Genomic DNA, 13,695 nt, shown 5'->3' on the forward strand with positions numbered 1-13,695 from the left:
CTGAGCACACTAAGAAGTCTTAAAGAGGCAATAACCTGTAGAAGTCTTTCGGTAAACGTTTTTAAATATCTAACATGCACACAAAAGCGGAAAACGGGCCCTTAATTATTTGTGTGTATACATAAACACGGCGAAGCGTCATGCAAAAACCAAAAATATATAGGGCAAAGAATTAATGCGTTGGGTTAAAATCAGCTCCTAACGAGGGTTCGCGGATCTAGCTGTGGGCCATATTCCAACAGCCTTTCCAAAAACAAAATGTTTAAATACCCCCTAACGGAGAAAAATGGGTCACTTGTGCATGCACAAACAGTGCGAATAATCGTTCAAACAGACACTAATCCCCTAAAAGCCCCCAAAAAGTTCATATATACACATTGTTTTTATTTATATATATATATATATATGAACCCTATAAAATTGCTCGTACTAATGCTCTATGGCTTAACCTGTCGGCTATAATCTATAAATACATATATATATATATATATATATATATATTTCTAAATATCAAAATAAATATCTAAGCACAACACCTAAACTTCCGATCGATAGAACACCAGCTAGTCGAACACCAGCTATTCAAACACCAACCAATTAGTGACTGACCAATCAGAACACCAGTTCTCAATGCAAACGCAAAGCAATTTAACATTGACCAATCAGACGACCGTTAATCAGAACACAATCAGTCCGACACCTACTACTCATCACACAGACATGGACCGCTGACGCGGTATAAGCTGTTCCGAGTCAGATCCCAGGCTGTAAGATGACGTATCTAAAGATGTATGTATACAGCGCCATCTACCACTTAAAACAGGTAATGAGCCAAGGAAAGATTAGCAATGGTCTTTATTGTCGTCATTGAAAACCACAGAACATTAACAAAAGTACAAAAAGCTATGGAACTTTTTGAAAAATTTAGGTAATTTTGCTTACACATTAAGGATAAAGGAAAGATGCTTAATATTTAAAGAGGTGCAAATAAAGATATATACACTCTTCAGCTTCTATTCCTCTGCTTTCATGTGTATGCTTTAATAGGCAAACACTGATGAAACACCTGATATGCTTGCATTCTGGTAAATTAATAATGTGTTATAAGTTGCTGCAAAGATAAATAGCAAATATGGATAGCCTCTAACATATAACTGAGCTAAATATACCCCATCCATTTTTTAAAAACAATTTTAGACAACAGGAATTTGTTGCAGTATATTACAGTGAATTTGATTACATGTACGTACATCTCGCACATAAAATGATAAATTCATAAACACACTAACAAATTAATAAATATCACAGTGCAAAATGAGAAACGCATTGTATTCTTGAACCGATACTTTATCTTTGTAGAGGAACATTCTGTGTTCCTGAAGCTGTCTATCAATACTTACCTTCTTTTTATAGGCAACGTTTTCGAAAACGTAAATGATGTTCTAAAGTGTGATTCGATTAAGGCACAGCTTCCATGATCCAACACATTTACTAATAACGAAAACAGGCAAATTAAGGAAATAACACGACACACACAAATACTAGTCATTGTAGCATTACTGAAGGCCTGGTTTTGAAGGTAATTTTGCCAGCTGACAGTGGTCATTCACACTGACATGTAATGTAGTGACTCATGTAACGGGAGAAATGACAAGCTTCAGCACTAAGGATGCTCTGTTGTGACGAGGTAAAACAGAACATCTATACTGATTCTCTCGTGGAAAAATATAGTTTATTTTCTTCAGCTGCCTTGCTAAAATATGCATTTATGTCCATCCCTTACCCAGAAACAAAGCACAGCCAAATTATATATAATAATACAGCATAACAAATTGGTAAATAAACCTCATAGCCTATACATCAGAGGTGGAGATTTCAGGTCCAGAGAGTACAAATCCAGACCAAGATTTTGTTTCAACCAATCAGATGAGTATAAAGAGTCACAGTCACAGAGCACTCAACAGGTTGGTTGGAACAAAATCTTGGTCTGGATTTGTACTCTCTGGACCTGAAATCTCCCTCCTCTGCTATACGTTTCTTTTGTTTTGGTTCTACAAAAGTAATGTTCACAGCCATATACAGAACACATGCGAAAGCGTAACGCACTCAGTACGCAGCAGCTGGCATACTTCATGGAGGCTGTCCTCCTCTGCTAACCGGAGTCGGCGGACGCTGACCATGCTCAACAGAAACTAGCAAAACTGACAGCTTTATGAATCGAGATTTTTCTGGGAGAACACCAAGCCATGTTCTTCCCCAAGTAAATTCAATGATCACATAAACTCACAGTGTTATTTGAGTAATTAAAAAGCGTTACAAGTTCAATTAGACCTGGCCACAGGCTTAGGGGGAGCGCTCCAGATCTCATCTATGTGCACGGCTTTGAGTACAACCGGAGCCAACAGTAGGATAGAGTGCAAACTCACCATGAATTTCAGGTGTAACTAATAGTGTGTTGAACTGAAAATTCCGAATTCCTAGTTGGAGATTTCAACTGGAACGACCCCTGAAGTCAAAGTTCCAACTTGGTAAGTTGGTGGAACCTCTACAACCCCGACCTCAGAATTCAAGATGGCTACACCTTTCATCAACAGAAGTGAAGGCTGTAGTTATATATTGTTTATTAGCACTTATGTCGTATTTGTTTCTCATTAAATAGGTCATACACACAGTACTGTCCAACTGCTATTTGTGGACATGTTGCTATGCTGTTTTTATGCGCGAAACATAGTGTGTTGTTATCAATTGGTATTGCTAACCATGGCTAACAATGAACTTGGCTAGAACTGGTATTCCTGAACGGCTTTCCGACTTCTTGTAGTTGAACACGGTTAAATTGGGTGTTTCGTCATTCCCAGCTCTGACTTCCAACCTCCAGGGTAAATGGAACGCAGAGTGAATCATTAATGACAGGTGTGAAATGTACCTGTTTCACTGCTGGCTGGTGAGCACCTGAACTACTATGTTAAGTGTTGACTATAGGCCTACTTCTTAAAAGACTTTTAAGCAAGCTCACACAAACAGCACTGAGACGTCTTTCTAAACAGTTAAAATCAGATCAGCACAACTCCAGATTTTAATATTGAAATTACACACCCTCGACATTGGAAACAGGGTTTACTCTGGTAATACTGAAGGTCTGTACTTTCCCAGTCCCCTCTACAATGGGCCAGCAAGAGTTTGATTAAATATATTGATTCTTTAGCATTAAAACAATAAAATGTTACATTCATGTATTACTTGCTAAATATTCAACAAATATTTGAAAAAAAAACTAAATATACAATATTTAAATTGTGTTTTCTCATTTTCCATAAAGAATTAAGCTGATGTGTATAAGCTAATGAGTGTTTTGGTTTTAAAAATGTCACAAAATCACTCAAATATACAATTTAATAAACAATTTAATCGCTTCTGCTCTATGACAGTTTGGTCCTGGATCGGTCCAAAGCTGTCCGAGCCTTTGCCTTCTAGAGAAGACAGATACAAGCGCGATTTTTGCGCACATGTGTTTGCGTGTGCGTGTGCGTGTGCCTATATCTGACTGTCTGTGCCTGTGCTCAGAAAGGATTGAGACGCATCCCAGTCCCGAGAGGCGAAAATGGATTCACTTTCGCCCACATCAGTGCGTCGTTCAGTGTGATCGCCGACTTCCCATCTTCGAGGAAGAACACAGGCCCCTGTGTGAAGCAAATGGAACGGATGTCTCCAAAGTGCTGACAATGGAACGTTCCAGAACACTAGCCATGAATGTACAGTTTATCAAGATCCGTGTTTGGAAGTATGAAAGAATGAAAGATGAATGGGACAACAGTGGCCGCAGACCAACCTGTATCCTGAGTCCAGTGAAGCAGGAGATCTGGACATCAGAGTGACTGGGAAGGTTGGATCCTGTGACGTAGTCAGGCCCCTCCATCCCCTTCAGTGGCTCCTCCCCAATTCGGCTCATTAGCAGCGCATGCTCCGCCCTCTGGCTCTCGGTCGGTGGGGTGTCGAGCATGGCCTCGGGGCATCTGACCATGAGGAAGCCACGTTAGCGCACAGCCGCAGACAGCAGCGGCAAACACCAGCCCGGCTACAGCTTGTTTGTTCTACTCCTGCTGTTACGTTAAATCTCTTATAATCCAAAACACTTTTTGGCTGAGCTGACACGTTGATTTCCCCCATAGCAATGGTCCGCAAGCCTGGCCCTGAAGGCACAAGCCTTGTACAGTTTCTTCAAGAGGCCTTACTTGGATTTCACCCTCGGTAAATAGCAAATTGCTACATTAGCACTGAAAAGGAACCCTGATGCCGTAACACCCAAGCAGCGCAGCAGTAACGCGGCCACCGGGGCAGGAGCCACCCACTTGGAAGGTGGCTGGGTACACGCTCTCCAGGCCTCCAACTCCGCGGACAGCTGGTCGATCTGCAGCGGCACCGACACCTCCCGCCTCTTCAGCAGCTGGCTGTGGTTGGAGGAGCGGTGAGAAAGCACGTGGTCAGCGAGTGGGAAGGGAACCCCAGGGGCGCAATGGCACACCTTCACCACCAGAAAGAGCTCTAAGGCTTTTCTGGTTTCAGAGAACTGACATCATTAGTATATTCACTACGCGTTTAGGTTTCATTGAACTGGTGATGCTGAGATGCTAGTACAAAAAAAATGTTATAGGTCTGTTACACATAAAAATCCATTATATCTTTGCAGTTTTACAAAACACAACGTTATCCTTAAAACAGAATGAGACAGCCCCCACGGGCCTGATCACCAAGACCAGAGAGGCGGTACAGATTTCGCCATGGTGATTCCCACGGTTGCACATACCTGGTGTACTCGTAAAGCACCGGTACGACGCTGGTGTACTGCCTTTGCACGGCAAGCAGGGCGCCGATGTAGCCACACAGAATGAGAAGCTGGTTGCGCTCCCTGGAAGCAGAGAGCCGGTGTGGCAAGGTGAGCCAGGGCACGGAGAGCGAGGCCCGTGGACTGCCGCCCCCTTCAGGGCAGGGGGAGTCACCACACGCAGGCACTTACTCACTGCACTTTGGAAGGATAAGCCTGTCCGTCCGGATGTAGCTGAGGAGGTCGAGAATGGGGTAGACTGAGTCCAAGGTCCAGTCTGGGCTGCTCAGTTGATCTGTTAAGGAGTAAAACGGAGATTAAAAAAAGATGTGCAACAGTTGATGTTAGACACAAGCTGGAAACACGCCTGAGTATAGGGACTTAAAGATCAGTGACTTAAAGCTTGCCGTAGTATGTAAGGCATGCTGGGGCAGGACCTAAACAGAGCAGGCAGACTCACCTTTAACAAACGCAAGCCCAACAGGCAGGGCTCTCTCTGGCTCTGAGCTCAGAAGCAGGTACTTCACAGCTTGGAAGGTATCTTCGTCTGCGAGGGCGGCCTCGGCCAAGTTGTTGCACTCCTCTAAACACGGTAGACTGCACTGGAGGAACAGAGGTGGGGGGGGGGAGTTGCTTAGCTGCATCAATCTTCATAAACGAAAGAAGGACCGCTGGTCTCTGTCATCATGGGGGGTGGTTTAAAATTCACATTCCTGATGGCTGTGATGCCAGCAGCCTCGAAATGTACCTCATTTAACGTTATCTGAAGTTTCTTCACATGTGGCAGCTCAAATTCTTCGCAACATTTAAGAAACATTCATTAAATCAATAAAGGTAAACAAAAAAGGAGTGGAACTCCGTAAAAGCCACGTGGCTGTACAGCAGATCCATAAAACGTGGCTATTTTCAAACCGTACTTTTTCGCGAAGATCATTGATTTCACTGGCGCTCCCGGGATAAAAAGCACAGAGCTTGACTAACAGGATCTCGTTGTCTGGGATCATTCGCAGCAAGTCAGCAGCCAGATCCCTGAACAGGGAGACACATGTTATCACATTAGTTACGGCCACTGAAAAGAAGCACGAGAGAGGGGAGGACTGTGAGAGAGGGAAATTCAAACCCTGAATTGCACTGGAGGTTCTGTAGTGTCTTACACTAAAGGTTCCTCTTCTGGTTTGCAGACACTATGCATATTTGAATATTACAGCATATTCTCATGAAAGAAAAAACTGAAAATAAAGCATCGGACCAATATTACAGACACAAAAATCAGTCCTTTGATGTAATCATGCAGTTTAAAAAAAAAAAACTTTTCTCAGAAAGATTCTATTGTCCTCAAACTATCTGCCACTTTTTTAACCTGCTAAATGAAAAGAGCATGAGCCATGTTCTTATTCACATGTAAACAAAGGTCATTTAGATATTACATTAGGAGGTAAAGGAAAAAAATAATGGGCCAGTTCGCGTCCGTCACTAGTGTACAGAAAAAGCTAGCAGACAATACACATCACACTGCCCCCTTGTGGCCATGACCAATATTTCAGAGGGAAACCACCACCAAATGTGGGGAAAGTCTTCAAACATAAATCTGCAGCAGACGCTTTGAGGGCTGACTTTAGGAACGATGACAAGAAGGTCTAACACGCAGCCGTGAACAGATACAAATGGGCAACATGCAAGGAAAACATAGTACCTGTTTCCAACACATGGAAAGCTGGGAGCAAGTGAAATGTGCAGTGAATGTTCAGCATTATGGAAAGAATATTCTGCATACGTGGTCCGTCTGGGAAACAGGTTTGCAAAGGGGTTCCTTCCATTCGTTTTGGCACCACAGCTGTCTGTTGCCCCGTGGCAATATATATGTCTATACATTTAATATTCATGCATGGCCACATACGTTACATGTTTGTACATGTGCACAGTGATGCATGTTATATGTACATAGATATATTTACCACGTGGGGGTTGTCATGTACTTCATGGCTAGTAGTTCCAGGGCGTAGTGAGTAGTCGGACCAGCCGCTTCCTCCAGCACCAGGCCGGCACACACGGCCAGCTCAAGCTCGTTGCCCCGGATCAGACTCGCCATGGCCAGCTGGATCAGGAAGGACGCACACACACACACACACACACACACACACACACACACACAGTCAGAAATTTTTTGTCAGTGGATGATTTCCTTCATATACTAAATGCAGCATCTGTGTGTTGTGAAAGAAAAAATCAGATTTGAACCTCTGGAGTGATGTCTGTTTAAAACAAATTAACTACACTCCTGTGCCGAAAATATTAGACAACTCTGCTTTATTTTTTAACTTGTCAATTTGTTCGCTCTCGGTTTTTCTCTGTTTCTGCGGCATCAGTTTTAGGGCTTGTTAGTCACAGCGAAACTGGAGTCCCTGTCATGTGTGCTGGGGAAAGCTCCACACCTCTATGTTGTCCACAGCCAGGTGACAGCATGCGGCTAGGACGGCCCGCCCGTCCTGAAAGTACCACTCTGCAAGCTCCCCGCTCACGCGCTGCAGCAACCTGAAAGCACCGAACGTCAGGTGTCAGTCTGTTTATTCAACCTGCTCTACAGATACAGCAGTAAATGTACTGCAACCCCAACCCATACTGTAGATACTCCAAGGAGGATGCACCCTTACCCGTTATACATTTCCACATTGTTATCTTCAGTGTTAGCAGGTATTTTTGTTGAGGACGTCTGAGGTATGTGGATGTTCCCTTCACAAGCAACCTATCCAGCAGGAGAGAGAGTCAGGAAAAAACTCCAAGCATAATAGTACTACTGTAACTGTGGGACTCAGTGATACTGTCAGCATAGGCATAGTCATTTCCACATTCAGTTTTTTAGGGTTCAGTCTTTAGCTTTACTAAAGGCGCCCTTATTTCCATCTTGAGTCTTTGGCTTTCATAAATATTTGCAAATGTGCCATTATTTCTGGGTTCAGTCTTTAATAAACGTTATTAAAGTTGGTTATTTCTTTTTAACTTTAACTAATGTCTATTATTCCAGGGTTCAGTGTTTAGCTGTTAATAAACCTTCACAGGTTATTTCCAGGTTCAATCTTTAACTTAAATAAACACCATCAAAAGCGCGGTTATTTCCGGGTTCAGTCTTTAGCTTTAATAAACCTTAACAAAGACGCGGTTATTTCCGGGTTCAGTCTTTAGCTTTAATAAACCTTAACAAAGACGCAGTCATCTCCAGGTTCAGTCTTTAACTTAACCGCGCCATGTATGGTGTTTCTTTATTTCCGGGTTCAGTCTTTAGCTTTAATAAACCTTAACAAAGACGCAGTCATCTCCAGGTTTAGTCTTTAACTTAAGCGCGCCATGTATGGTGTTTCTTTATTTCCGGGTTCAGTCTTTAGCTTTAATAAACCTTAACAAAGACGCGGTGATTTCCGGGGTCAGTCTTTAGCTTTAATAAACCTTAACAAAGACGTGGTTATTTCCGGGTTCAATTTTTAGCTGTTATCCGCGTCTTTATTAAGGTTTATTATTTCCAGGTTCAATCTTAAACACCATCAAAGGCGCGGTTATTGTTTAACACGATCAAGGGCGCAGTCTTTTTCGGGTTTATAGTCTAAAATGCTGCAGGTTTAAACCCTGGAGACATATACTTGACCTGTTTTCTGAAAGTGCAAAATGTATAATGCATTATGGTGGTGATGTGTATATGGTTTATGAAAGTGTGACAAAAATGAATTAGGGAGGGTGACAGGAACATGTACGGTTAATAGTAAAAAAGGCTGCTACCTGAGCCACTACGAGGGCTTCGTTCAGCTGTCCCCGGGAGGTAAAGAAGCTGACCAGCTTCTTCACATCACCCGTGGCGATGCAATATGGAATAACATCATCATCTCCTTCCTGAATGAGCTGGTCAGCCCTCCTGTGTGACAGTAGTGCGGGTGGGTTAGTGGGTTAGGAGATGAAGGTCATCACCAGGAGGTGGAATCATAATAATGAACTTAATGATTTAGCCTCTTACTTGCTTCCATGGGAACTTAATCTATGAAATGGACAAATTGATGATGCACCGGCTTACTCTCCATCTCTGCGGTCAAGCTGGTTCTAAATGGGTCGGACCATAAGATGGAAAGACTATAAAATTACCTCTGCATCAGTTTCTTCCAGTACTTCATGGACACGCCGGGGGCTACAGATAAGGCTTTCTCCCACTGCAAAACACAGCACAGGCTTAAACTGTCAGCTACATGATCGATGGCACTACACCACTGGAGAAGCATGCTGCATGAGCTCCACCTGGCCAAGCTCCACCATGAGCTCGCAGTAACGCTGGATCTGCCCCAACCGCAGGTGGATCTCCGCTGCCCTCTTCAGCCGCTCCTCTTTGCTTGGCGCACCGATCCCACCTCCAAACTTGGACATCTTGACTATCGTTAGCTCCTGGGCCTCTGACTGGTGACAGGGAAATAGGACCACTTAGGTCACCTCGCATGAGAAAAGAAAAACTATTTTCCCCATGCTGATAAAGTTACGCTATGTCATTTATTATGTAAAATATACTGCATTGTACTAATTGTTTACCTTAAAACAATTAATTGCAAAAAAAATGCCCAAGTAACCAAAATAAACCCAAAGCACAGCCACAGAAGTAACTGCCTGACTCACAGTTTTAAAGCGGACTAGGTGCTTCATGTGCATGATGCCATTCCCGTAGCCCTGGGGCAGGAGGCTGTCGTCCTGGCCAGATATCACCGCCACCAGGTCCCACAGGTTGTGGCTGCCTCCAGGAGGCTGTGAAGTGAAGATAACCCAGTTGCACACATCCCGTCCTTCTGTGCCAACAGAGCTGCAAGCTCACAGAACAAGCAAGTGCCCTAAGAGAAAACTTTCTGTCTTGTAGAGTGTCTTTGAGTCTCTGTATGTGCTACACTGGTTCACATGGCAGATCTGAGGGGTGGCCTGTCGCTCACTCGCTCTTCTTCTACCTTTGTCTCTGTCCTTCCCGCCTTTTTCTTTCCCTCACCTCCTTATCCCACCCCCAGAAAGACAGCCAGTTCCTCTGGTGCTCAAGCAACATGAAAAGGATAGCAGGTGTTTTGCAAAGAGTCCAGTCACAAGCGTTAAATATCATATTGAAAATGGTTGCTGGTCGGGGTGCTGCACTCACAGAGAAACACTCGGAGAACCACCTCAGCTTCTTGACCCGGACGTCACCACTCAGCTTGTCCAACTCCTGCTTGATGTCCCTGGACACTTTGCCACAGAGCAGAGGTGGGGCACCCGGAACCATGGCACGATCTGCACAAAGGATGAATGAAGGAAATTCTGGATAGCAGCACAAACTTCACACTCATGTGAAGTTGGAACTGGACAGATCTCGCTGCATATTGCTGAACCAATGTAAGCCAGATACCCTTTCCTAATTAAACATCTTTGATCTTGCTTTGGCACAGTAAAGACACAGTTTTGAGTGACGTTACCTCCCTTGGCATCCTTATCAGTCTGACTGCAGCAGTGCCGTGGTTGTGGCATTAACTTGTTTAATCAAGACTCCAGCCGCACCCCCATATGGTTCCTGTGCCGCCCATTCCAGCTGCACTCCCGGAGATTCCTGCATCACTGCCCCAGGTCCCTGTCCCAGTGGCCCCTGCAGCGCCCTCCGAGGTTCCCGACCCGGCGGCCCCAGCACCGCCCTACGAGGTTCCCGACCCAGCGGCCCCTGCACCGCCCTACGAGGTTCCCGACCTGGCGGCTCCTGCGCCACCCTCTGAGGTTCCTTACTTGGTGGCCCCTGCGCAGCCATCCGTGGTTCCCGACCCGGCGGCCCCTGCACCGACCTCCGAGGTTCTGGTCCTAGTGGCTAATGAGCTGCCTGCTCCTGAGGTTCCCATCCCCATGGTGCCAGACCCGCCGTCCCCCGAGGTTCCCGTCCCGGCGGCCGACGCACCATCTCCCAAGGTTCCTGTACTGGCAGCTGACGTGCTGCCTCCTGAGGATCCAGTCCCCATGGCGCCCATGCCTGAGGCTCCAGTCCTCATGGCACCCGCACCTGAGGTTCCATTCCCAGCGGCTGACACGCCACCCTATGAAGCCCCAGTCCCAACCTGACCCTCCGGCCCCAGTACCTGTGGCTCCTGACCCCTCGGCCTCAGTACCTCCGGCTCCTGACCCCTCCGCCGCAGCCCTCTTGGCTCCAGACCCTCCAATTTGTCCCCCCGGATCCAGTTCCCCTGGTTCCTGACCTCGCTCCCATGTCCCCAGCTACCTTGGCCCCAGTCCATGTACCCGAGGAGGGTCCCAATGGCTTGACCACCGCTCCTCCCTCCTTGATGGAGCTGGCGGAGGAGCTTGAATGGGACCCCTCAGGGATTACCCTGACTACCCCAGTGGGCCTCCCCAGTGGGTCACCCCAGTCACCGCCACTTCATCGTGGCAGATCCCGGCTGAGTTCCCATCTCTTGGTCTCCCGGAGAGGGAGGGAACACCAGCGTCAGGGTCGACTTCCTAACCTACCCTTTCTCCCCCAGGTTTCAGCTCCACAGACACCTGTGGGACCCCCGCCTGCGACTTGCAGGTCGCCTGCACCTGAGTCAGCTGTGGCAGCGCCTCCGCCTGCCATGGCTACGGTACCCTCCTCGTCTTCTTCGCCAACCCCTTTGCCTTCCTCCTCGCCACCTTCAGTGTCCCCTTCAGCCCCTGCTCTGGCCTCGCAGTCGCCTGCTGCTCTGGTGGCCTCTGCCTCACACCCACCAAGGGTCCCTCCAGCTCCCCGGTTCCCCTCATCCTTTGCTTCCTTGCCCCCTGTGTTTACTCCCCGTCCTGCTCCACCGTTGTTCCCTTCTGGTTCCTTTGTGGGCCCTGTGTTTGCTCACCATCCCTCTGTGCCTTTATTCCTTTCTGGTCCCTTTGTGCCCCCTGTGTTTCCTCCTCATCCCTCTCTGTGCCTTTGTTTCCTGTTGGTACCTTTGTGCCTCCTGTTAGTGTGTCCCCTGGTGTTGTTCCTCCATTGTCCCCTCCCTTGGTCTTTGGTTCTATGTTCCCGTCCTTGGTGTCCCTCTTCGTTTCTGCATTTATTCAGTTGTTGTCTGGTTTCTTGTCCTGTTTGTCCTTTGTGCAGTTGCTGTTCCCTATACTCCATTGATGTTTTTGCTTTTGTCTCCCTAGGTTCCATCGTGTCCCCGGTTGCGTCTCTTCGCTGCCCTTGGTGTGCCCTTTGGGGGGGGTCCTGTCCTGCCCCGATCGTCTGCTCCTTCCATGTGCCACATCCCCTCGTTATCCTCATGTGGATTCCCCATGCTTACCAGCTGTTTCCTGTTGCTCCTAAAACCTTACTTTCCCCAGAAACTACTGTCGGGTTAATGGCGGTTTCTGCAGATAATGGTGAGTTGTGTTCTAGTCTCTCATCTACAAGTGTGCCATGTAATGTTGTATGTCATGGTGATGAAGTAGTTGCTGTTCTCTCTGCAGAAGTTCTTGAGTGACAGTTCAGGAATTCCCAAATGCTTATTGACTTGGCCGCCTTTTTGGCTTACTTGGCTGCAGGAAAAAGAGATATCAAGGCACTGATCAACTCTTTCCCATCTCTCTTCCCTGATGTGCCCAGTATAACATTGGTCATTGAGCATGACGTGTGTCACGTTGAGATGTGGGGTTAGCCCAACCCATCAACCAACATGCCTACTGGGACAATCCCAAAAGAAGTATTTAAAAAGAGGCATTTTATATGCTAAGTAATGATTTAGCTGAGTTGAGTTGTAATCCTTGGAGTACTCTTTGAATTGTGGTTAAGCATGATGGCCGTACAGATTTTGTACAGACCGGTTTAATGCCATAACAAAGCCTGATTGTTATCTGTTGCCAAGGATAAATGATTGCATTGACGACGTGGAGTTCACAAAGTTTGTAACTAAGATCGATCTTCTAAAGGGCTATTACAGTACAAAGTCATCCCTTTTGGTGTCTGAAATGCTTTGACTTTCCAGTGTCTTGTCAATAAAATACTTCTTGGGTTGCTAGGCTGTGAAGCCTACCTTGAAAATGTATAGTTCCTCCTGGTCTGAACATCCTGAACTTATCCAACTTTTTATTTGTCTTGTGAGGGCTAACCACACCATCAACCTCTCCAAATGTGACCTTGGAAAGGCCAGTGTGACTTACCTTGGTAAGATAGTTGGGGTGGGCAGGTGCATCCTATGGATGCCAAAGGTGAGGCCATGTGTTCTTTCCCAGAGCTCATACATCATAGGAATTGCAAAGGTTCTTGGGAATGATGGGGTGCTACTGTGTATTCTGTGAGATCTTTGCTACTGTGGTCATATCCTTGACTTTTTTAATAATGAGCCTTAAACCATTTTTTCAAAGATCTCCTGCTTGTCAGCAGGCTTTTGAAACAACTAAGGCCTTGTTGGCAAGTGCACCAGTGCTGCTTGTGCCTAACTTTGGGCAGCCCTTTAATTGTAGTAGATGCAAGTGACTTTGGGGATGGAGCTGTCCCTTTGCAGGTGGGAGAGGATGGTATTGAGTCCCCCGTCTCTTACTATTCGAGGAAGGTTAAATTCTGCCAGCAGTGCTATGCCACTGTTGACCAGGAGGCTTTTGCCCTGGTCCTTTCTGTCAAACATTTAGAGATTTATTTGGGATCTCCATATCTTGTGGTTGTTTACACCAATCATAAACTTTTAGTGTTCCTTTACTGGATGGAAAATCATAACCAAGAAGTTATATGGTGGTTATTGATCCTGCAACCATTCAATCTGATCATTAAGCATATGAGACGCCAGGACAATGTGGTTGCCGATATCTTATCTGTGTGAGCTTTTTTTCTCCCTTCTCATCTTCCTCCTACTGCCCCTTTGTATACCTAGGGCCCAGGATGCAGAAGACTGGACTTTGGT

The 13,695-nt window shown here is 46.0% G+C and overlaps 1 protein-coding gene across 4 annotated transcripts in view; it reads right to left on the reverse strand.

The window, feature by feature from the left end:
• Positions 1-837: 837 nt before the first annotated feature.
• Positions 838-13,695, reverse strand: part of wdr17 (WD repeat domain 17) — a 32,750-nt gene continuing 19,892 nt past the window's right edge. For 3 of the 4 annotated variants that reach the window (XM_023799293.2, XM_023799292.2, XM_023799290.2), the window contains exons 15-30: positions 9,969-10,099; positions 9,467-9,592; positions 9,098-9,253; positions 8,948-9,012; positions 8,591-8,723; positions 7,474-7,565; positions 7,255-7,354; positions 6,778-6,917; positions 6,516-6,536; positions 5,740-5,851; positions 5,283-5,424; positions 5,015-5,117; positions 4,805-4,906; positions 4,350-4,448; positions 3,830-4,013; positions 838-3,680 (exon numbers count right to left, since the gene is read on the reverse strand). In XM_023799293.2, the coding sequence (XP_023655061.1) occupies positions 3,561-3,680; positions 3,830-4,013; positions 4,350-4,448; positions 4,805-4,906; positions 5,015-5,117; positions 5,283-5,424; positions 5,740-5,851; positions 6,516-6,536; positions 6,778-6,917; positions 7,255-7,354; positions 7,474-7,565; positions 8,591-8,723; positions 8,948-9,012; positions 9,098-9,253; positions 9,467-9,592; positions 9,969-10,099 (1,826 nt within the window). In that variant the 3' untranslated portion in view covers positions 838-3,560. The remainder of the gene's footprint in view (positions 3,681-3,829; positions 4,014-4,349; positions 4,449-4,804; positions 4,907-5,014; positions 5,118-5,282; positions 5,425-5,739; positions 5,852-6,515; positions 6,537-6,777; positions 6,918-7,254; positions 7,355-7,473; positions 7,566-8,590; positions 8,724-8,947; positions 9,013-9,097; positions 9,254-9,466; positions 9,593-9,968; positions 10,100-13,695) is intronic. The other variant, XM_023799291.2, reaches the window with a different exon arrangement.

The sequence above is a fragment of the Paramormyrops kingsleyae genome, chromosome 25 (genome assembly GCF_048594095.1).
Source record: "Paramormyrops kingsleyae isolate MSU_618 chromosome 25, PKINGS_0.4, whole genome shotgun sequence".
In the NCBI taxonomy this organism is placed as follows: Eukaryota; Metazoa; Chordata; class Actinopteri; order Osteoglossiformes; family Mormyridae; genus Paramormyrops; species Paramormyrops kingsleyae.